At 61.5% G+C, this 23,178-nt stretch overlaps 2 protein-coding genes across 3 annotated transcripts in view; one reads left to right on the top strand and one right to left on the bottom strand.

Annotated features, from left to right (window-relative positions):
• The first annotated feature begins 85 nt into the window (after positions 1-85).
• NKPD1 (NTPase KAP family P-loop domain containing 1) lies at positions 86-13,101 on the top strand. 2 transcript variants are annotated; one of them, XM_017874375.1, is made up of 5 exons: positions 86-2,250; positions 2,679-2,833; positions 3,777-4,214; positions 6,930-7,061; positions 9,055-13,101. In XM_017874375.1, the coding sequence occupies exons 2-5, from the start codon at positions 2,743-2,745 to the stop codon at positions 10,890-10,892; spliced, it is 2,499 nt and encodes an 832-aa protein (XP_017729864.1). In that variant the 5' UTR covers positions 86-2,250; positions 2,679-2,742; the 3' UTR covers positions 10,893-13,101. The 2 variants fall into 2 exon arrangements, with proteins under 2 accessions (XP_017729864.1, XP_017729865.1); XM_017874376.1 differs by lacking the exons at positions 86-2,250; positions 2,679-2,833; positions 3,777-4,214 and adding an exon at positions 5,367-6,419 and having other exon boundaries at positions 9,055-11,122.
• A 2,118-nt stretch (positions 13,102-15,219) lies between these two features.
• PPP1R37 (protein phosphatase 1 regulatory subunit 37) overlaps positions 15,220-23,178 on the bottom strand; it is a 54,334-nt gene continuing 46,375 nt past the window's right edge. The window contains 12 exon segments of the mRNA XM_017874381.1: positions 15,220-15,926; positions 16,017-16,107; positions 16,446-16,675; positions 16,677-17,140; positions 17,237-17,403; positions 17,502-17,643; positions 18,517-18,629; positions 19,661-19,816; positions 19,926-20,076; positions 20,674-20,793; positions 21,487-21,587; positions 21,838-21,883. Coding sequence (XP_017729870.1) covers positions 16,025-16,107; positions 16,446-16,675; positions 16,677-17,140; positions 17,237-17,403; positions 17,502-17,643; positions 18,517-18,629; positions 19,661-19,816; positions 19,926-20,076; positions 20,674-20,793; positions 21,487-21,587; positions 21,838-21,883 — 1,773 coding nt within the window. The 3' untranslated portion in view covers positions 15,220-15,926; positions 16,017-16,024.

The raw sequence follows: 23,178 nt of genomic DNA on the forward strand, positions 1-23,178 counted from the left end.
ACAGCAGCGGGGGAGGATCTGTGGAGCAACTGTCACAGGTCCTGCAGGGGAGTGGGCACCTCTCTGGCTCCCATGCCCCTCAGACCCTCCCTCCCCTGCCAGGTCCCCCTCTGCTCCCTCCCTCCCCGTGCTCCTGGCAGAGGGATGCTGGCCCCCGGCATGGGCGGCCTCGCTGGCATCTCTGCCGAGTCAACAAGTCTGGGGCTGCCCTCTGCCCGGCGATCTGCACGGAATGGAGCGTCCTCCTGGGGAGCAGGGCTGGGAGTGCCCAGAGTGTAGGCTGGGGCTGCCAGGGCTGGGGATGCATGGGGTAGGGGGAGGCCAGACACCCCCATGGACACACGTGGCCCCTACGCACTCCTGCTGCCTGTCCATGGGCAGAGTGGCCCTTATGCTGCCCCCTTCCACCCTGCTCGCATCTGTAGCATCTGGGGACTCCTAGGCTTCGCCACCCGCTGCCTGATGTAGGTAAGTGCCCCAGCCTCACAGCTTCCAACCGAGGCTGGGGGTTAAGACCCAAATGGGATGAGAAAGGGGTCCCTTGCTAAAGAAACTCCCCTGTAAAGTGGGGTCCAGTCACCCCGTCAGTCACTGCCTGGGTCACCTCTTCCCAGCCCACCTGGCTGAGTGTAGCTCTGTCCTGTGTCTGCCTCTGCAGTGCTGCCCCTGCCTGGCCCACTCCCCAAACACCTGCTCCCCCTAGTGTCCAGCAGCCTCCTGGCTGCTATGCTCCCAGCCCGGAGCAACCTCATTCTGCGGAGATGTCTCGTTTACGTTGAGCCACGCTTCATGTTCCAGCCAGGGGTGTGGGGGGTTGGCACGGATGTCCACTGCAGACATGCCCACGCTCAGATGCCACGCCTGATGGGCCAGGGAGGAACCTTCCCAGAGCAACCGGCTTGAAGGGTCGGGGAGGAAACAGAGCAGGTCCAGGTAGCAGGAAGGGCCCTGGCTCTGGCCGTGGGGAGCAGTGTTTGGTCACCTGGGCAGAACCCAGGGCCGGGTGGGTTCCCTTTATCTTGTCCTGGGCACTGTTCTGGGGCTGCCTCCCCCATCCCCATCAGAGCACCCCGTCTGTCAGGGAAGCAACTATTGACCCCGTCACGCCAGCAGCCACAGGGAGCCAGGGCCCCAGAGGGCCGAGGGGCCTCCAGGGCATCTCCTGCCCAGCCTCTCCCCAGCCTTCACCCCTCAGAGGGCATCTGTGGGGAGACAGTCACTGAGTGCTGGCCCTCGAAGACAGGAGACAGAGCCTTGGCAAGCCTGGGAGTAGCAATCACTGTCTGCTTTCAAATCCCTGCTCTGCCTCTGTTGCCCTGGGGCAGAGGACTTCACTTCTCTGGGCCTCAGTGTCCTCATCTGTGAAGCAGGCATCACACCTGGCCCCCTGGGTGGTGGAGAGGAAGATGGAGCTAGGGTGCAGCCAGCCTTGATGTGTGTGCTGTTGCCTTTGTCCTATGGATGTCCATTTAGAGCAGCACCAGGTAAATGGGTCAGCACAGCCCCGGGTCAGGCGCGCCAGGCGCTGGACTGAGGGGACTCCTACCCCGTGCCTCCCTCGCGGCAACCATGAGAGACAGGTGCCCACTCAGCAATGAGGAAGCTGAGGCTCGGAGAGTGAAGTCACCTGCCCAAGGTCACATAGCTGAGCCAAGGAGGTGCTGGCATCCCAGCTCCTTGTCCCCCCCCCCGCTGCCCAACCACCAGCAGAAGTGCCTGGGCCCGTGGCTGCCTTGAGGAGACTTAGGCAGTGCTGTGGGATGCATCTCCGTTCCTTACCAGGGACGGGAACACAAGACTGAGTCCAGTCCTCAAGAGCAGAGAGCACCGGGGACAGGCAGGCGCTGGGGAAGGGGCGGGGACAGGCAGGCAAACCGGTCGGGCGGGCGCTGCGCTGGGGCCTCCATCAGGATGGGCCTGTGCTGACAGTTCGGGCTGGCGCGGCAGCAGCTCGCGGGGCAGGCAGCTGGGGTCGTGAGGCCGCCGTCAGGTACGAGTGGACCCGGGACTGGGGGTGGGGAGTGGTGGACAGGCTCCCAACCGTCAGCACCCCAGTTTCCTCTGCCCCTCAGCCTTTCCCCATCCCTGTCCCCCACACAGCATCCTTCCCCGTCCTGCTTTCGGCTCTTCATGTTTGAAACGCGGTACACTCATCTTGCCCGAGTTTGCTGAGCCTCTCCCCAAATTGGACCACTGTGATTTCATTGCTCCCTCACAATTCCCCCTCCATCGTATCATTCAATCCCACAGGTACCTAGCTCTGACTTTCACTCTGCTTCTCAGCTGCTCCCCAGCTCACCTCACTAGCTTCGTGTCCTTCCAAAGCGTGCCAGCCTCCCACAGCACCCCACACCTTAATGACCCCTTGTGTCACTCAGCCACCACACTGGACCCCCTATTTCCCCAGCCCACATCTGCTCAGCACTCCCCAATGTCCTAGCCTCTTGGAAACTCCCAGAGGCTTCCCGACACGCAACCTCAAATTAGCCCCTAGCCACCCCCAGCGGTTCTCTGGCCATCCCTCTTCATCCTGCCCCTCACTGTACCCTGAAGGCCACCTCTGACCCCTCCTCCCAAGTGACTTAGGAAGCCAGCATCTGGGACTTGGCCTCTCCCCTGTCCAAGCTCTTGGGCAGGGCAGGGCCCCTGACCTCAGCTCTCTGCTGTTCATGACCCAGAGGCTACACTGAGCCTGTGCGCCCCCTCCTGCCCCAGGAAGAGGCCCCCAGCTGCCCAGCTGCCATGCACAAGCATTACAAAGTCCACTTTGCCAAGGATGCCCAGAGCCCCAACGGGCACTACTTCTGGGACCCAGAGTTGGGGCACCAAAAAGGTACGGGTTCAGTTTGGGGGTGGGTGATGGCCGGCAGAGGCCTGTGAGGGAGCCGGAGTGAATGAAGGAAGGGGAGCTGCGTCCCCAGGAGAGAAAAGCCACCTGCACTCCCCCAAGAGGCATCTGCATAGCAGCAGGGCCAGGACCCAGGACTAGGACCACAGGGCCGGGGTCCCGAAGATAGGAGCCTGGGCTGGAGATGGAAGCCGGGGCCACTTGGCCTGCCCTTTCCCCTCTCCAAACCCCCAGGCCTGTGTGGACGGCCCCCAGCCTGGAGGGGAGCAGTGTGCTGGGAGTAAGGGGTAGGATAGGGAGCCCCGCACACTGAACATGTCTGAATGAGGCTGGGCCCAGTTTCTGGTGGCGACCACGGGTGCTCTTGTTTAGTGGGGGGAGGGGGCAGTGCCCTCCCACTGGGGCTGATTCAGCCTCCTCAGGGCTGGGGTGAGGGCCGGAGCTTCCCAGGTCACCACCCTTCCTGCCACCCTGGCCCGAGCTGGGGACAAGATCCACCCCCGCATCCAAATCCCTGGCCTACCCCTCTCCACACAACCACCCATCACTCTGGCCTCCCTGGGCCAGCCAGGGCCAGCTCCCAATGGATCCTCTCAGTTTCCCTGACCCCTGCACTCAGGGAACCCCCCAGGAATCCAGGAATCTGCTGTGGCCCGCACCAGCCTCCACTGAAGCCCCAGCCTCTCTGACCCCAGCTGAAGTCCAAGCCCTGCACCTTCCCCGCTCCCCTGCTGTGGAACAGCACAGACCCCGGGTCCCTCCCCTGCCCATACCTCCCCCACATACAATCTGACTTTTTGAGGGGTTTCTGGGGCTCCCAAGAATACTCTGGCCCCTAGATTCTACCTGAAGACTTGATCTGGCTTGTGCCGGTGTCCCCGGGAGGTTGGGGACACAGGCCCAGTCACCCCCACTTCCTTCCTTCCAGGATGCTGTCATCAGTGGCGCCAGGACTCAGCAGCCCTCCGAGCCCACAGGCCCTGTCGACCTTCCCCCCAGTCACACTGGCAGCTGGCCTACCACAGCCACCGAGTGGGTGGCAGTGGCTGGCGCCGGGGCCTCTCGCCCTCCGTCCTGCAGCGGCAGCGGCAGCCCCAGCCCCAGCCCCCACCTCCCAGCCCCCTTCGGCAGCGGCTCTGCCCCATTCACGAAGCCCAGAAAGGGGTGCCTGCAACCTCCACTGTCCCCAGGGAACCAGCCGGTGCCCTTCAGGCGCCCCCCTTACCCACCACGGCACTGGCCATGGCCAGCAGTGGCCCAGCCCTATCCTCTGCGGCCAGCATCTTCCTGGAGCCCAGCGAACCCACTGATGCCCGGCCTCTGCCCGCCCCAGGAGCCTGTGGCTCCTTCACCACCTACAGCCCCGGTGCTCACCCTGGCCTTCTCGGGGCCTCTGTCCTCGCTCCTGCTGCCTCACTTCCCGCCTGCTCCCTTTGCTCTCTGCCTAGCATCTTGCGCCTGACCTCTTCATCCACACCCTGGTCCCTATCCAGGAGGGGTGCGTCCCTGGCACCGGGGCTCAAGCTGGCTGCCTCTGCTTCACCTGTTGGGGTCCAAGGCTTCCAGGCCAGGCCTGCCCCGTGCCGCCATCCTGGGCCAGGCAGTGAAGTCCTCCCTCCCCTTCCCCCTTTCCCTCTGCCAACACCCTGGCTGTGCTCTGGTCTCTTCTCAGCCCCTTCCTCTGGCCCAGCAGGCTACAGGGTACATGGGGCAGGGATGGTGAGCCCTGAGTTGTTGGCCGGCTCTGGCATGGGGGAGACAGAGCTAGGGAGTGGCCTGGGGAACGGAGAGCAAAGGTCAGCAATGGGAGGACCCACTTGCTTGCTCCCTCCCTCCCTCATTCACTCCATGAGTGTGCCAGGCCCTGTTCTGGGGGCACAGTGGGGAGCAGGATCAACAGACATCTCTGTCTTCATGTATTGCAGCCGGGGGCAGGTACAGGAAACAAGGAAATTTAAAAGTGTGGCTGGGAGGCCGGGTGCAGTGGCCCACGCCTATAATCCCAGCACTTTGGGAGGCTGAAGCTGGTGGATCACTTGAGGTCAGGGGTTTGAGACCAGCCTGGCCAACACGGTGCAACCCCATCTCTACTAAAAGTACAAAAATTAGCCAGGTGTGGTGGCCAGCACCTATAATCCCAGTTACTCAGGAGGCTGAGGCATGAGAATCACTTGAACCTGGGAGGTAGAGGTTGCAATGAGCCGAGATCACACCACTGCACTCCAGCCTGGGCAACAAGAGTGAGACTCTGTCTCAAAAAAAAAAAAAAAAAAAAAAAAAAGGTGTGGCTGGGTGCACTGGCTCATGTCTGTAATCCAAGTAGTTTGGAAGGCTGAGGCAGGAGGATCGCTTGAAGCCAGGAGTTCCAGACCAGCCTGGGCAGTGTAGTTAGGCCCTTTATCTACAAAAGGTAAAATAAAAATTAGCCCAGCATGGTGGTGCATGCTTGTGGTCCCAGCCATATGGGAGGCTGAAGCAGGAGGATCCCTTGAGCCCCAGAGTTCGAGGCTGCAGTGACCTATAATTGTGCCACTGCACTTCCAGCCTGGGTGACAGAGCAAGACCTTGCCTCTAAAAGTATACCACTCGGTAACAACCACACTAGGGAAAAATAAAGCACGGAGAGGAGATGGGGGATGTCAGGGTTTCCAGATTAAATAGGGTCGTCAGGCTGGGCCTCATTAAGGCAGTGTTAGAGCAGAGGCCCTGGGGAGGCGTGTTCCTGAGCCAGCAAGAAGCCAGCACTTCAGCTTTTGCCCTAAAGGAGGCAGGAGCCACAGGAGGCTTTGGAGCTGAGGATGGACATGAGCTGACAGGATCTCCAGGAGAATGGGCTGTGGGAGGAGGGCAGAAGCAGGTGGCCCAGGGAGCAGGAGATTGCAAGAATCCAGGCGAGAGGTGCTGGTGGCCTGGCCAGGGTGGTGGCAGCAGAGGTGGGGACATGGCTAGGTTTCTAGGTCTGGATTGAAAGTAGAGCAACAGGGACTCAGCAGGACTCTAGGTTGGGCACAGCCCTGTCACCAGAGCCTCGGGGCTATGATGTCTATTTCACACACAGGGAAATAGAGGGTGGATGAGGTGGAGGCACCCAGTGATCTGGCAGAGCTGGAATTAGACCCACCTGGCCCACACCTCAGTAGACCTACTCCTGAGTCTGCTTCCTGGCTGCCTGGCTTTGCCGCTAGGCGTGGCCCATTTCCTGCAGCCCATCAGGCCTCTCTGAAAGCGGCTGTGTTACCCGCACTGTGCACCACAAGGCTGGCCCCATGTGCCCCCGCAAGACTGAACCCTGCCTTTTTGATACCCCATTTCCAGGTCTGAGAAGCAACCCTCAGTGGGGGACAGGGTGTCCTCTGCAGAGTGGATGTAGTGCCACAAATGGCCACTGGAGACCATGACATTGACCAAGGGCCCAGCGCTGGCCAGACCCTTTGGCATTCCTGCTCCCCGGTGTCTCCGCTACCCCACTCTTCAGAGGGAACTGAGCCTCTCCCTGGGGTCTGCAGAGAAAAGCAGTGGGGCCGGGACTGGAGCTCCAGTCTGGTCATTTCTCTCCCAAGCCTGGGCTCAGGTGGGATTAGTGACTTGCTGGCATGATGGACAGGAAGGTGGGAGGAGCCTGCGGTCCAGGGCCTCTCCATGCTCTGGCTGGCCCAGCAGAACAGGCAGGAGTGGCCTGGAGTCCTGCTGATGTTGGGAAGTGGTGTCTTAGCATCCAAGGGCCTCATATCACAAAGAAAGGCCTTTGGGATTTTCCCGGGGGAATCATGGGCTTAGTGACCAAGCAAGCCTAAGCCTGGTGACCTGGGGCCAGGAAAGCTGACTTCCCGCAGCCTCAGCCTCTGGTGTGTGGCTGGGGGGATTCCACCCTCCCAGCCTCGTGGGACCCAAAGGGGCACAGCTCGCCCTGGACGTGGGGGCCACTGATGGCCATGGAAACCTCCACTGTAGGGTTTGACCTGAGTCCCCTTGGCACAGGGTGCCAGGGAGGGGCTGACAGCGGGGGTCATGGAGGGCAGATGGGAGGAGGGTGGTGCCTGGCCAGCAGCCCTGACTCAGTGTCCCCACCCCCAACCACCAGATATCCTGACAGAGGATGACGTCTACTGCAGCTGCCTGGCCAAGACACTCTGCCACGTGCCGGTCCCTGTGACTGTGGGTTTCTACGCCCCTTTCGGCTGCCGCCTGCACATGATGCTGGACAAGATCACGGGTGAGAAGCTGTGTGTGTGTGTGTTGCGGGGAGGATGAGAAACAGGGCCTCTGGTCCCCACCCAGCTCCAGGCTTCCCGCAGATCCCCCACCTCCTGCAGTCAGCCTGCCCCAGTCCAGGCCCTCCCCAAGCCCACACCTCTACCCTGGGCTCTGCTTCTCTGGCCTCCTGGCTGACCCAAAGTCGTACCCTTCCCTGCTTCCGCCACTAAATCCACTCCAAGGACTTTCTGAAGGACAGATCTGGCCCTGTCCTCCCCGTGCTTGGTGCCTTCCATGCTCCCCAGTACCCAAGGCAGAAAGCCCAGGCTCTTTATTGAGGCTGCAGCCTCCTGCCAAGCCCCTACTGACCTCTGTGCTACCCAGACCCACCTCTTAGGGCTTGGTGGTTACAAGGCACCTGACATATAGATGATAATTGAAGACATGAACTGGAACCCGCCAGGTTCCCCAGCAGCTATTTTTTTTTTTTTTTTTTTTTTTTTTTTGAGACAGAATCTTGCTCTGTCGCCAGGCTGGAGTACAATGGTGCGATCTTGGCTCACCGCAACCTCCACCTCCCGGGTTCAAGCGACTTTCCTGCCTCAGCCTCTCAAGTAGCTGGGATTACAGGCACACACCACCACGCCCGGCTAATTTTTTGTATTTTTAGTAGAGACAGAGTTTTACCACGTTGGCCAGATGGTCTCGATCTCTTGGCCTCGTGATCCACCCATCTCAGCCTCCCAAAGTGCTGGGATTACACGTCTCGCTCTGTCTCCCAGGCTGGAGTGCAGTGGCACAATCTTGGCTCAATGCAGCCTCCACCTCCAGGGTTCAAGCGATTCTCCTGCTTCAGCCTCCCGAGTAGCTGGGACTACAGGTGCCCGCCACCAAGCCTGGCTAATTTTTGTATTTTTAGTAGCGATGGGGTTTTGCCATATTGGACATGCTGGTCTTGAACTCCTGACCTCATGTGATCTGCCCACCTCGGCCTCCCAAAAAGTGCTGAGATCACAGGTGTGAGTCACCGCGCCCGGCTTCCCAGCAGCTTTGATCTGGATCAAGCCCTGCTGGAGCTCAGACCTCAGCCCCATGTGCGGCGAGAGGGGCTGGGACTGATGTTCCTCCTCCGTGTGCCCAGCCCTGGTGCAGGCCCAACAGCCTTTTGTTCCTGTACTGACTGTCCACTGAGCACTCACTGTCCTGCCCCGTGTTGTCACAGGGTCCTGGGAGGAGAAAAAATGAGGATATAAGGAACACAGAGTCCCTACTCCTGCTGGGGGCCATAGATAGATACTCCCGCTCATTCACCCCGTGACCTCAGATTTCTCATGATGCATTGTTCAGGCATTCCCCAAGCACCTTCTGGTGCCCAGGGGACCCAGTGGTGACCAAGACAGGCAGAACCCTGCCCTTCTTGCTCACAGTCCAGCAGGGGAGAGAGACTTGTTTTCAGATAGTGATGACCCAGAGTGGGAATGGCTGAGGGCCTCCAACCCAGCCTGGGATCAGGGAGGGCTTCTTGCATGAGGAGCAGTAAGTCTGGAAGATAAGACCAAGGCTGTATCCTGCTGCCTAGCATAGCTCGTCCTCAGCATCTCATTCATTCATCTCTTACACCGACCACCTCTCCCCTGGTCCACTCTCAGAACCTTCCCAGTGCCCTCTACACCCTCGACCCACCTCCAGCCCCTTACCCAGCCCGGGCTCTTCCTCGTATCTCTTTTTGCCGCCTCCCATCATCTCTCCTCTGCCGGCTCTACCTCTAACTATCCCGACCCCCAGCCTGGCCTACAGACCGCTTCCGGTCCAAGCCCGGCTCCAGGCCTCTCCACTTCCGCGCTTCTGCACCGGCTTCCAGCTCTTTAAGGAGAGGCCGCGGCTCCCTTCCAGTCCCTCGCCTCTGCTGGGCGCCCCTCGCCTCTCCAGGAGCGCTCCGCCCCGCCCGTACTAGACCCCGCCCACCCCGGCGGGTGTGCGGCTAACGCGGCTCCCGGGCTCCCTTCCCGCAGCGCTGATGCAGCAGGAGGCGGCGCAGCGCGAGAGGGAGGAGCTGCAGCACGTGCAGTGGCGGCCGCGCGCCGTGAGCGGCTGGGGCGTCCCGCAGCTGCTGTGGTACCTGGTGTTCCTGCAGCCCATCATCACCGAGGTGCACCTGCGGCGCAGGAACGTGCAGTTTCTTTTCATCCGCTTTAGCGCCTGGCAGTACGAGGGCACCGACAAGCTGTGGGCCGGCCTGGTGACCACGTTGTGCGAGGGCATCCGCCACCACTACGGCGCGCTGCCCTTTAGCGTGTACTCGGTGCTGGGCAACAAGCCGGCCACCAGGCAGGACTGCTGCCAGAGCGAGTGGCACTGCCGGCGCCGCGTGTGCCTGGGGCTGCTGGCGCTGCTGGCGGCGCTGGGCCTGGGCGTGGGGCTGCTCTACCTGTCGCTGGGCGGCCACGCACTGGGCCACAGCAGCCCGAACGGCAGCCTGCTCAAGGCGTTCGGCGGCGCGGCCACCACACTGTCGGGCTCGGGGCTGCTCATGGCCGTGTACTCGGTGGGCAAGCACCTGTTCGTAAGCCAGCGCAAGAAGATCGAGCGGCTGGTGTCGCGCGAAAAGTTCGGCAGCCAGCTGGGCTTCATGTGCGAGGTGAAGAAGGAGGTGGAGCTGCTCACTGACTTCCTGTGCTTCCTGGAGATCTACCAGCGGTGCCGGCTGCGCGTGGTACTGGAGGTCACCGGGCTGGACACGTGCTACCCGGAGCGTGTGGTGGGCCTGCTCAACGCCATCAACACGCTGCTGTCCGACAGCCACGCGCCCTTCATCTTCATCCTGGTCGTGGACCCCAGCATCCTGGCCGCGTGCCTGGAGAGCGCAGGCAACATGAAGGGCACGGCCGACAACGGCTACCTCTTCCTCAACCGCACGGTCACGCTGCCCTTCTCTGTGCCCATCATGGGCCGCCGCACCAAGCTGCAGTTCCTGCAGGATGCGGTGCAGAGCCGCGACGACCTGTTGTGCCGCGACATCACGCGCAAGCTATTGCTGCCGGGGGACGCCAGGGGCGAGAGCGCGCAGCTGCTGGAGGTGCAGACGCAGGCGGGGGCGGAGCGCGGGCAGGGCCGCATCGACGCCGAGGCTGCGCAGCGCATCCAGGAGGCGCTCTTTTGCCTTCACAACGAACACGACTGCCTCTACGAGTACGTGCCCGACAACGTGGTGTCCATGCGGCGCATCGTCAACACCGTGCCTATCACCGTGCGCCTGCTGCAGCAGCAGCAGCAGCAGGGGGACTTCGGGGGCCCCACGCCGCGCCAGGCGGTGGCGTGGGTGGTGCTCGCCAACCAGTGGCCGTGCCGCCTGAGCTGGGCGCTGCAGTGCCTGGAGGACCGGCAGCAGACGGGGGGCGCGCCCGAGGGCCGTGCTCGCCTCTGGGACGTGTTCCGCGACAACAGCCGCGAGCTGCACACTATGACCAAGGCGTTGCAGAACGTACTCGACCTGGACGGCGACCCTGAGCTCTTCGAACGCTTCCTGGGCGCCGACTTCCCCTTCACCGTGGCCGAGGCACAGAGCCTGCTGCGCTGCACGGTCAACCTGGACCACTCAATCCGCCGGCGCATGGGTCTCATCCGAGCCGTCAGCGCCCTCAAGCCGCCCAGCCCGCCCAAGTCCCCTGCCCGCGATGCCCCCCACGCTGCCCACCAGACCAACAGCGCCTCCGGGGCGCCTCCGTCGGGCCGTGCCTCAGGGCAAGCCAGCGAAGGCCACCACGCTGGGGACTTGGCCCACAGGGGCAAGCTATGGCCGGTGGCCTGCTCGCTCTTCCATCCAGGGCAGTCCAGCCCAGGTGGGCCTTGAATAGAGGACTTGGCGGGCAGCAGGAGGCAAGGGTTCCTCTGTCTGCCCAGATGGGGGAATAGGGGGCTGGACTGGACCCAGGGTCCCAATGAGCCCTGTGAGGGCCACACCCCCGGGTGAATCGGAGCCAGAGCCGTGGACATAGCCTCCAGGAGCGGGGCAGCGAGCCGGTGGCAGCATGAGAGCAGGCACAGAAGGACCAATGAGAAACTCAGGATATACGTGCAATAAATGGGGGTGTTGAGACCCCCGAGTTTCTCTCTGCATCCTGATCCGACCAGGGACCAGGCCTGCCCCGTCCTGCCACAGGGCCTGCCCCATCCTGTCAAGCCCACTTCCTCCTCTGTGCCATGCTGGCCTCCTCATCTGGCATCTCTGTGGCAGGAAAGGCTGCGGGGGCGGTGGGCGAGGCTGCAGAGCTGGGAGATGACAGGTGGATGGGCGGGGTTGACTCAGGCACCATGGAGCGCCCAGGCTTCAGGGAATCCCAGTCCTCGTCCCCATGCCCTAGTCTGCCCCTCTGTGAGTAGGGCAGGAGCTGGCATTTCCGAGGGTGACCTCGGTGACCTCAGCAGGCTGCTCCACCCCTAGGGTGGCTCCATTCTCAACGTAATGGGTTAATTAGACCTCGCTGGCATCTCAGCCAGTTGGGGTGGGTGGCACTAACCTCCCCCAGACAAATAACTGTCCACAGGGTACCTGCCTTATGAGTCCCTCCAGGGCCACCCAAGGACCACTGGTTAGTCACTGACACTGAAGCCACTGCATCAGCCCTTTGATGAGGACAGGGAAGTTGGGCAGAGATGGGGACATACAGGACCCAAGCCACAGCCAGCCAGGAGGGGTTACACTAGGGCTGCCCACCTTTCCTCTGGACAGAGCCCTGGGCTGGGGTGGGTGTCAGTCCTCTGGGCAGTTCCTGATTCCTCATTGGTCAAATGTTCAGCCACACGCTCAGGCCCTGGAGTGCCTGACCCAGTTCCAAGTGTGTGCCGGCAGGGGCTGCAAGGGCCAACACTGAACACACCCTGGGATGAGGCTGAGGGTGTGGCTTCTCAGCCGGGGCCCTGATGCTGGCAGAGGGGACAGTCCCTGAGGAACCTGAGAGCTCCGCAAAGGCACCCACCCTCAGACCATGGGACTGGGGTCACTGACCCCACAGTTCTTTAGCTCCAAGGCTGGGCATGGCATCCAGGTCTGGCTGCAGCACCAGAATCCTCTGGCCACAGCAATTGTCACAGGTGCATGCAGGTCAGTGATAGCCCTCCAGGATCGTCCCTGGAGTTGAGCAAGCAGAGGTGCTGTTTCCCATTCTTGGACTGGCTAAGCTGGTAGATACACCTGGACCTCCTGGGAGCTGCTTCCTAGCAGTCAGGGAGAGTTGGCCTCAGAGGGAGAGGCATGGGGCTTGTGACACCGTTAAGTCTGTTTCTGTAGATGTGTGGTTGGGGTCAGTATATCCCTTTAGCCTCCCCTAAGCCAGTTTCAGTTGGTTTTGTTTCTTACCACCTGGAATCCAGGCTGAAAATAAATTTTCACTCCTGTTACCAGGAGTGGGGTGCTGTGAGAGATGCTAACATGTAGACTTGGCTGGAGGTGGGGGCAGGACTGAAGCCCCCCCATGCCTCAGTAAGAAGTCGCATCAGCCTGGCCAACAGGGTGAAACCCCATCTCTAATAAAAATACAAAAAAATTAGCTGGGCATGGTGATGCACACCTGTAATCCCAGCTACTCAGGAGGCTGAGGTGGATCGCTTGAACCCGGGAGGCGGTGGCTGGAGTGAGCCGAGATGATGCCACTGCACTCCAGCCTAGGTGGCAGAGTGAGACTCCGACAAAAAAAAAAAAAAAAAAAAAAAAGCTGTAGCCTCTGTTACGTGGGTACCAAGCTGTGGACAAACTGTTGGCCACTGTATCTTCATGTGGAGCTGCTCTGAGAACTTGCACCTGTGTAAAGCCACGGGACTGGTTGTCACCAACAAAACGGGAGCACGGCTGATGTGTGCGCCTTTCCCAGCAATGAGTTAGGGAGCAGGTTTCCCTTCTCCACTCCCTTCCCCATCTGCCCACTTGATCTGAGACCCATGAGGCCCTGGGGAGCAAGAGCTCTAAGAGCTTCAAAGGGGCCTGGATCCAGGAATAACTTGGTGAAGAGCTGCCTGCCACTCTGAACAGCCACGTGTAACGATAAGCATCTCCTGTGTTAGGACATTGAGATCTTGAATGAAACAGACCCCCTACATCTTCAGCGAAGGCTAGCAAAGCGTGACAAGCTCGGGCGACACTTGGGTGGCTGAAGGGAAGGGGAAGACAAGACGGCAGGGAGGATCCTCTCAGCTTCCAGCCCTCCATCTGGGAGCCCTCAGAAAATCAGGAGCGCGGCAGGCTGGGGTGTCGAGATATGGCTGCGGTTTCTAGAGCTGCTCTAACGCAGTCCGACAGACCACGTGCCGTTGAAGGACAAAGGTATCGTCTCCCGCTTCTGGAGGCAACAAGTTCCAGATGAAGGGGGGGCCCTCTGTGCCTGCTCCCTGCTCCTGGCGCATTGCTGGCCATCTCCACACTCCCTGGCTTGCAAAGCCATCACCCCGTCCTCTGTCTTCACGTGGCAGTCTCCCTGTGCCCAAATGCCCCTTTTAATAAGGACACCGATCAGACTGGAGTAGGGCCCACGCGAATGTCCTCATTTTCACTTGATTACCTTTGTAAAAACCCTGTTTCTAAGTAAGCTCACATTCTGGGGTACTGGAGATAAGGACTTCAAACATCTTTTTCTGTGAGAGACACAATTCAAGCCCCGGGAAAGGCCCAGTTCCTCACTCCACTCAATTTAGTGAAAGCAAATCAAGAGACAGGCTGGGAAGAGGATCCCTGTCCCTCCCCTAGCTGACCTCACCTGGGGTGGGGAGGCAGATGGCCAAGAGGCTGGGTGAGACCCCAACACAGCTGCCTCCACAGAGGCTGAGACCATGAGCAACAGCTAATATTGACCAAGGGCCTCTGAAGATCTCTGGGGCACTGTGCTGACCCAAACCAGGCGAAGGACGGCTTCAGTACCTTGAAGCAAATGCCTCACACACTCTGGCCTCACCCAGACGGGCTGGATCCATGATGGCCAGGAGGGGGGCCCCTTCTTCCCTTCACCCATGGCCACATTGCACATTAGCAGAGCTGGGGACAGGCTGGCTGTGCAGGGACGGGAAGGGTGCTGCGGGCTGCTGGCGGTCATTCTGTGTCGCTTCCCTAAGTCCCTCGCCCAAATATAGTCCTAGCCGTGGCTGACCTGGAGAGCAGTGAGGACCCTTACAGCTGCAAGGGACCAAACAGCAAGCCAGCAGTGGGTTCCTAAGGTGCTCCTCACAGAGGCCAGGGTGGCTGCGGGCAGCGGACTCCTTGGTGTGCGCAGGAGCTGACACCAGGACTCCAGCCAGTGACTGTGGTTCTTGTGATGTCACCACACCACCTCCATCCATGTCAGCCTCCCACACGAGAAAGGGGATGGGTGGCCCAGAAATGCTCGTTTTCTAATTTTTTTTTTTTTTTTTTTGAGACAGGATCTTACTATGTTGCTAAGGCTGAAATGCAGCAGTGCAATCACACCTCACTGCAGCCTCAACCTCCTGGGTTCAAGAGATCCTCCCGACTCAGCTTCCTGAGTAGCTGGGACTACAGGCATGCGCCACCACGCCCAGCTAATTCCTGTATTTTCTATGGAGATGGGGTTTCACCATGTTGCCCAGGTTGGTGTCAAATTCCTGGGTTCAAGTGATCCTCCCACCTCAGCCTCCCAAAGTGTTGGGATTACAGGTATGGGCCACCACGCCTGGCCTGCTCCCTCATTTCCTAAAGGGAAAAAGACCTTTCGGAAAAGGGCAACAGCCCACCATGGCCCCTCCTGGCAACGGGGAACAAGCCACCCAACAAGCTCCTGCGGCGCTGGCTGGGCCCCGGGAACACTCCCACCTGCACGACACCCAGGGCTGCCGGGGACAGGCTGGAATCTGCTCCCATTAAGCGACGGGCGACTGAGCAGAGCCACTCCATATCTAGCATCCTGAGACCCTAGACCTGAAGCCAGGAGGTATCTGCGGCCCGTCTCTCCCTGCAGAAAGGATGGGTATAAACTGGCCTGGCTGGGAGGTGGCTGTATGAGACACCGGAGCATGGACACAGAGAAGACGGGACTGTGGGGGAAGATGCGGTAATGCCTGGCCAGCCTCCTGAGCCCTGGCAGACGCTCTGTAACCAGGAGCTGTGATGGCCTCCACCCAGCTCCCCCCACCAGCAACCACCCCCAGGATCCACATGAAGCAGACATCGGGCAAAGTGAACCCAGCCCCAGTTTATTAGAAAAGGTGTGAACAGAGTTGCACCGACAGGAGTAGCCCCAGCCCTCTGCCCACCCTCACCCACACCCATGTCACCCACCCCCAACGGGTTGTAGTGCCTCTCAGGGCGCAGCCTCCAGTGGCCTGGACAGCAGGGTCCCGGAGTGCCGGCTGCTCCCGCCCCAGCTCCCTGATAGATTTATTGCACTTGAGAAAGAAAGCTCTGATCCTCTGCTCCCATCCCCCCACCCTGCCCGGCCTGCACTGTCTGGGGCTGTTCTGCGTGTATCAACCACCACCAGCACGCACCGCTCCTCTGGCACCAGGCTGCCTGCTCGGCCCTGTGCCCAGGGCCACAGGGGACCATCCCACCACTACCCAGGACCCCTGCCCTCTGCAGGGCAAGCCTGGCCCCTCCAGAACAGGTGCCTGATGTCCTTGGAGAACTCCTCCTGCTCCTGCTCCCCCTCCTCCCATTCACCCCCCGAGTCTTCCAGTGGTGGGCTCATAAACAGAAGTGCCTGAGTCGCACGGGGAGGGCCACTCCCTGTAGCTCCTGCACCCCTTGTAGTGTTGCTGTGGGGGAGGGGGGCCCCAGAATGGCCCCCACCCCTGGCATCCTGGGCCTCAGGAAGGCTGGGGAGAAGGTGAGCAGATTCTCATGGCTCTGGCCTCAGCTCATCGCAGACCGACCGGAAAAAGGGAACTTGGGGAGGACAGATTGCGGGAGAGACTGTCAGAGCCGGGGGCTCTCTCAGCTCCTCCCCAGTGCCCTGGGCCCCGGGCCTGGCCTCACCTAAAGTGTCACAGTGTCTCCTGCCCGGATTCCTGACTGGCTTCCAGAAGCAGCTCCTCAAGCTCCTTCTCGTTCTTGGAGCAGCTCAGTTCTGTGTGGGAGGATGGGCCAGCAGCCCCGTCAGGCGGGTGGGGCAAATGCAACGTGTCACCAACCTGTCCCCAGCCAGACCCTCGGGTCCTGCAGAGGGCCCAGAGACCGCTGAGATGGTCAGGCTCAAGGCAACACGCCTCCCATGCCCCACCCCAGGAAGAGCTCCCAGGACCCAAGGGAAGCACGGTGTACATGAAAACTAAGCCCCACTTGTGCTGGCCCCTGCGAGAACCATTTTAAAGAGGGGGAAACTGAGGCCCACAACAGGCAGGGGCTTGCCTGAGATCACACACAGCACCCAGGGCCCCTCATCACTTGCCCTAGGGCCCCTCTCACCGTGCTCCAGGCCGCAGCTGCCCCCCTTGACCTCAGGCCCCGGGGGCGGCTCAGGGGGCAGTGCCAGGGCGAACTCGGGCTTCAGGCCATTAGGCAGCGATGGCCCTGACTGAGGCGGCTCCGGTGGTTGCTGAGACTCAGAGGACCCTGTGTCCCCGGTGACAATGGCCCCGGCGGGTGGTAGGGAAGGTGAGGCGGGTGGGGAGGGAGGGGGTGGGGAGAAGGAGGGATGGGGACAAAGGAGGCTCTGCCCTCTCGGGTGGGCTCTCCACCCGGGTCACCACAAACACCTTGTGGCCCCGGCCTGGGCTGGACACGGAAATTCGATGCTCAGTGGGTGTGGAAGGGCTGCCTGGGGGACTCCTGTCCCCAGGGCCCAGGGAGTCCGTGGGGGGCACCAGGGCAGGACAGGGGGTCTCATCCCTCTCCCCTTCCTCTTCCTCCTCATCCTCCCCATCTGAGTCCGAGTCTGAGTCTGAGTCCGGGCTGGGTGCGGGGCTGGGAGCCCCATTCTGCGCCCCAGCAGCGGGCTCGTCGTCGGGCTGGGGCTCGGTGGCGGTGGTCTCAGGCATGGAGGCCAACAGCTGCGGCGGCTGCTCCTTCTCCTCCCGCTCCCGCGCCAGCACCAAGTTGCGCTTGCAGCCGTTCTGGATCTCGGCCAACAACGCCTTCTGCGTCTCGATGAAGCTCTTCACCTGTGGCGGGAGCGCCTGGCTAGGCCTCTCAGGCCGGCCCCACCACCCGGCCTCCCGCCCGCCCGCCCCAGGGCTGCAGGGCCGTCCCCTGCTTACCGCTTCCTTCTTGGGCTCACGGTCGAGGTCCAGGCGCAGCAGTGAGTGGTTCACCTTGAGGGCCAACGACAGTGCCATGAGCCCGCCTGTCTTGATCTCGTTCTCCCGAAGGTCCAGTCTCAGGAGGCGGGGGCTCTCAGCGATGAACTCCGCCACCGCCACCGCGCCTGGGGGGGCACCGCAGGGGCTGGCCACGGGCCCCACACCCGGCTGGCCGCCCCGCTGAGCCCAGCAGCCCGCACCCCGGCCCAGCCCCGTACCCTACCCTCGCACGTGAGCTTGGTGGAGGCCAGCCCCAGGCGCAGCACGCTGCGGTTGCTGATGAGCCCGTTCTTGAGGTGCCGCACACCCTCGTTCCCGATGGGGTTGTGGCCCAGGTTCAGCGTCTCCAGGCTCTGAGTGTGCGGCTGGAGGGAGGGGGCGTAAGGGTGAGGAGGGAGCCGTGATGGTGGAGGAGGGCCCAGGACGCCGAGTCAGGAAAAGCAGTGGAGAGCCAGGGTCGCGCGTTCCTTTTCCTTGGCGCGCCTGCGCGTTGAGCACCGGCGTCGTCCTGCCCTGCCTCCGGCCTGGCCTGAAGTCTTCCCAAATGCCAGGTCCTCTGTCCACTCCCAGGCACCCAGTCAGTCCCTACCCCCCACAGCCTGAGCCCCTGGCCAGGGCCTGGACCTTGAGCGCCCTGAAAGCCCCTAAGGCGGGCGACTCTCACCCAGGGTTTGGGCACAGGAGTGCTCACCCTGAGAGTGTACCTGCGTGGCTTGCTCTAAGCACCGTGTAAAAACTGAAACCCAGGCGCGGTCACTTACACTCATAATCCCAATACTTTCGGAGGCCATGGTAGGGGGAATCACTTGAGATCAGGACTTCAAGACCGGCCTGGCCAACATGGTGAAACCCCATCTCTACTAAAAATATAAAAATTAGCTATGTGTGGTGGCCAGCACCTGTAGTCCCAGCTACTTGGGAGGCTGAGGCAGGAGAATCGCTTGAACCCGGGAGGCGGAGGCTGAAGTGGCTGCAGTGAGCCTAGATGGTGCCAGTGCACTCCAGCCTGGGTGACAGGATGAGACTCAGTTTCAAAAAAAAAAAAAAGATAAAGGGCTGCTCCTCAGGGAAAACAGGCACAGAAGTTGAATGAGGAAGCAGGTGGGGCTGAATTTAAATCTTGAACCTGCAGGATGGGCAGGACAGGAGCCGTCAGCTGTAGGCAACTGTGCTGAGAGCTGCGGTGGGAGGTGGCAGTGGGGACCGAGGTGCCTCCCTCCCCTGCCACCCTGACTCACCAGTGTCATGCCCAGGAAGGCCATGCCCGTGTGCGTTAGCTGGTTGTTCCACAGCACCAGGGTCACCAGCCCCTTCCTCTGCTCCTTGAGGCCCTCGCAGATGTAGGCCAGACCTGGGAAAGGCCGGCAGTCAGAGCCCCGTCTGGGGCCCGGGTGCTTCCCCGGGAGGGGGCTGCGGGGTAGGAGCAACCCCTTCTGCTTAGGACCTCCGTGGAGGTCCCACAGGCCCAGGCCCTGCCCTGCAGCCCTGCCTCGGCCTGGCACCCTTGGGCACACATCTGTGACCCCTGGGCCTGGGTGCCCGGATGACAGCCTCCCCCAGATGCTTCTGTTCTTTGCTCATATGTGACCACCTCCAGCCCACCTCCCCTAGCAGCTGGCTCACTCCCACCCACAGTCAGCACTGTCTCCCTCCAATGCAGATCCCACCATCTGATGGGCTGGAGGTTTCACTCATCTTATCTTTGTCTCTAGACTGGAGCACAAGCTCCCGAGGGCAGAGCCCTGTGTCTCCCTCCAGGCTGAGCCCAGAGGCCTATAGCCATGGTCCTTGACAGGTGCTCAGCAGAGTGGAGTCTGGGCCTGCCACCTGGGGACACAGCGACCCTCCCCCGACCCCTCCAGGATGCGACAGGAATGCCTCCTTTGACAGATCCCCATTCTCTGCTCAACCCCCCAACATCAAACACCAGAGCTCCTCCCACTGCACTCGTGGCTCCCTCGGTCTGGGCCCTTTCCCAGGCTTCTCACAAGGCTGGTTCTGCTCCCAGCCTCCAGATGGAAACCCAGAGGCCCTGACCCACGGTGGTCCTCCCTCCTCTACCATCTGAAAGCAGCCTCCAGCTGACCCTGTTATCGCAGCAACACTGCTTTCTTTTCAGATTGTAATTATTCACTTCGCCTCATCCTGCGGCTGTCAGCTGAGGTGTCTCCTCCTCCAGGAAGCCCTCCCTGGCCCCCAGACTGATCAGACCCTGCCTCTGGGCTCCATCAGCCCAGTCCTGCCCAGTCTAGGTTGTCACTGGGTCTAGTCTTGGCCACATCTGTGTCCCCAGCACCACCCAGCACAGGGCCACCCAGCGCAGGGCCGGGCAGAGTGGATGCTGGGTGACAGGTGTGGGGTGGGGTGGGCCACTGCACCCACCCGAGTCCAGCACGTGGTTGTTCCGGAGGTCCAGGATCTGCAGGGAGCAGTTGAACTTGAGCAGGTTACCCAGCTGGGCCGAGTCCTGCAGGCCATTGAGCTTGTTGTCCGCCAGGTACAGCTCCCGCAGGTTCATGTTCATCTTCAGGGCCGTGGCTGGGGACGGGGGGCACGGTGATTGGGCAGGCCCTGCCCAGATCTGGTACACGGCTCCTGCCCCCAGCAGGCTGCACGTCCCACTCACCCTCCCGGGCTTGGGGCTCACCGAGCAGCATGAGGGGCCGCCCCGACAGGCTGGCATTCTCCAAGTGCAGCACTGCCAGGCTGCTGCGGATGCGCAGGGCACGGGCCACAAAGGGCGCCGAGTGGTCCAGCAGGGGCGTGTTGCGGGCGTCCAGGTACTGCAGGCAGCTCGTCTACAGGGGGCGAGGGGACAGGGGTGAGGCACTGGCTCAGGCCTGCCCCAGCGCTCCTGGCCCCAGGACCTGCAGCCCCACATCTCAATGAGCAACGAAGCCACAGCTGTCATCTGGCTATGTCGCCTGGTTTTACAATAGGGGAAACTGTGGCTGGGGAGGGAAGGCTCAGTCTGGGGTCTTGTGGGTGAGCGAGGCAGGGCTGGTGGCAGCCAGGATCCCCAACTCCTGTGTGGCTGGGAGGTTCCCAGATAGCCCCGACCCCTCCCTGCACCCAGCCTTCACACAGGAGTGATGTGGGAATGGCGACCACGGCCACCTCCAAGGGGATGACTTTACAGAGGAATGACATTACGGATGGGAGAAAGTGGAGGTCATGAAACGCCTCGCAAGGAGAGAAGGGGCCGGGGGCCTGGGGGCCAGGACACCTCTCAGCCCTGTTCTCCTCCTGGCCTGAGGGCCTGAGAGCCCAGCATCCCCACAACAGCCCGCACTAAAGAGCTCATGCAGTCAGAGCCTACGGGCCGTGCCCTGAGAAAGTGCCTCCCCGTGCTGGGAGCCTGAGCTGCCTCTTCCTGGAAGCCAAGAGGCGCCCACCTTGCGCATCATGTGGGCGGCCGCCTGCCAGCCCCGGGTGCCTATGTGCTTGTTGAAGGAGATGTTGAGGTGGGTGGCCGACTCGTAGTACTCGATCATGTCGAAGAGGGCCGAGGCACCCTGCAGGTAGACATTCGGGGCTCAGCCTCAGCTCTGGGCTGCCCTGGGGGAGAGGCGTGGGCCCTGACACTGGGCCCACTGAGAGATGAGGGGTCCAGGGTCCAGAGAGAGCCTCATGGGAGAGGAGGACAAGCACAGACAGGCAGGGCCCCGTGGGCCATGGGGACAAACCCTTTCCTTCTCTGCTGTAGCCAGTCTGTTTTTTGTCACTTGCCCTCCAGAGTCCTTGACTGATGTGCTGAGTGACCAGGACAGGCCTTGGTGTTCCTGAGCCTGGGCCTCAGGATCCAGACATCAGGGTGCCTGGGGACTTCCAAGGCTGGGGAGGGGAGGGCCCTTGGGCCTTGATGGGAGGCTCCTCTCAGAATGCTTTCCAAGCCCACCCCATAGGAGCCGGACCCTCCAGCGTGGTTCCTGAAAGGGCTCCTGGGGGCCACATGCCTGCCCCCCAGCCCAGCTCCCCAAGACTCTGCTTGCTTATGAGGGTGGGCCATAGGGGCCCCAACGCACCCTCCATATCCACTCTGGTCATACTGGATGTCTCTCTCTTGCCCTGCCAGAGGTCCCGCCCTTGCGCCACCCCTCAGCCTTTGTCTAGGGGACCCCCTCCTCCTGCAGTGTCCTCTCCCCACCCAAACCTCGAAGGGGCCCGGGAGCTCAGGGAGCCGAGTGGGCGGTGGCAGGCCTGCTCACATCTTCATCCAGGTTTGTCTGCTCCAGGTCCACGACCTTGAACTGCAGCCTCTTGAAGATCTCTTCCAGGGCCTCGCAGGTCTTGTAGTCAAGCTTCTCACCTGGGGGGAGTCAGCAGCCGTGCGCATGTCTGAGGCAGCGCACCTCTACATGGCGGGAACATGGTCAAGGGAGGCTGGAAGGGACCTCTGCCCCCAACCTCCCACCCCACACCAGGCCCAGCCCCTGCCCTGGCTCAGGTCAGCTCAGCTCCAGAAGCCGCTGACCCCAGGCAGGTCCTCAGACTCACCTCTAGGGAGCCCCCGACCTGCCCACGACCCAAGGGCTCCCAGTCCCTGGCCAGACACACACCTTTCAGGTCCAGACAGTCGAGGCGGTGCCCGAGGTCTGTGAATTCCTGAGAAAGCAGAGTGGACGGGGGTTAAGGCAGAACGACACTTGAACAGGGGGGCAGTCGAGGCCCCAAATGGCTGCTATGCCAGAGGCCAGGCAGTGTTCCGGGGCGGGGTTTGGGTGAAGGCACTGAACAGAGGCTCAGACGCCGCCCACCAGCTGGAACTTGGGGTACAGGGCCTTAGATAGCGAGACAACTCTGCACTCACGCGACTGCGGACCAGCCAGCCCTGCAGCCAGGCAGGCCTCGGCAAAGCGCCTCTGCCCCAGTGGGACCAAGCGAGGGAGTGGGCCCAGCATCTCTGGGGGATGTCCCGACAGAGGGATTCTGTGCAAAGGCTGTGGGGCAGGAAATGAGCCTGGGAAGCTGGCGGGGCTGGGCGCAGGAGGCCTCTTGGTGAAGGCAGGGCCTGGGGCCCAGCACCCAGTCAGAGCTCACCGCCCTGCAGACGCCAGCTCCCACCCTCTGGGCTTACACACATCACCAGTAGGGTGGATGCTGCACGGCTGGTCTGAACCAGGCCGACGGGCTCCAAGGACCCACCCTCTCAACTGCCACACTGAGCAGCCACCCTTCCTGGGACCTGGCAAGCCCCTCTTCTGGAATGTTCCAGAGAACCTACCCTAACCCCAGTGAACAGTGATGGACAAGGAGCGTGGTTGCTTCCAGCACAGCTGAGGGTCAACAGCCCGAGGACAGGCAACCCTGGAACCCTCGGGACCAGTGGTGCTTCACTGACTAGGCGCCAGGCCGGGGCCCACAGGACAGGCGCCGAGGGAGGGGGCTGGGGGAGTGGCAGGGTGGGAGAGCCACCTCTGTGGAAATGGAAAACCAGCAGGTAGCTCTCAATAGCCACCTTACCAATGCACAGAAAAGGCCAGGAAATGCTGAGTGGCCAACAACGGGGGTTCTCGAGGAGGGGCCTTGGGGCAGGAGGTAAGAGGTGGATTTGGTTTTTCAGATCTGTAGTATTTTAATTTTTTTTTAACCTGAGGATATATGTTATTTTTGTAATTCTGACTTTTATGAATATGCTGGGCATGGTGGCTCATGCCTGTAATCCCAGCATTTTAAGAGGCTGAGGTGGGCAGATCACCTGAGGTCAGGAGTTCGAGACCAGCCTGGCCAACATGGCGAAACCCCACCACTACTAAAAATACAAAAAAAATTAGTTGCGCATGGTGGCAGGCACCTGTAATCCCAGCTACTTGGGAGGCTGAGGCAGGAGAATCGCTTGAACCCAGGAGGCAGAGGTTGCAGTGAGCCGAGATTGTGCCACTGCACTCCAGCCTGGACCA

The sequence above is a fragment of the Rhinopithecus bieti genome, unplaced genomic scaffold (genome assembly GCF_001698545.2).
Source record: "Rhinopithecus bieti isolate Rb0 unplaced genomic scaffold, ASM169854v2 scaffold_7888, whole genome shotgun sequence".
Taxonomy (NCBI): domain Eukaryota; kingdom Metazoa; phylum Chordata; class Mammalia; order Primates; family Cercopithecidae; genus Rhinopithecus; species Rhinopithecus bieti.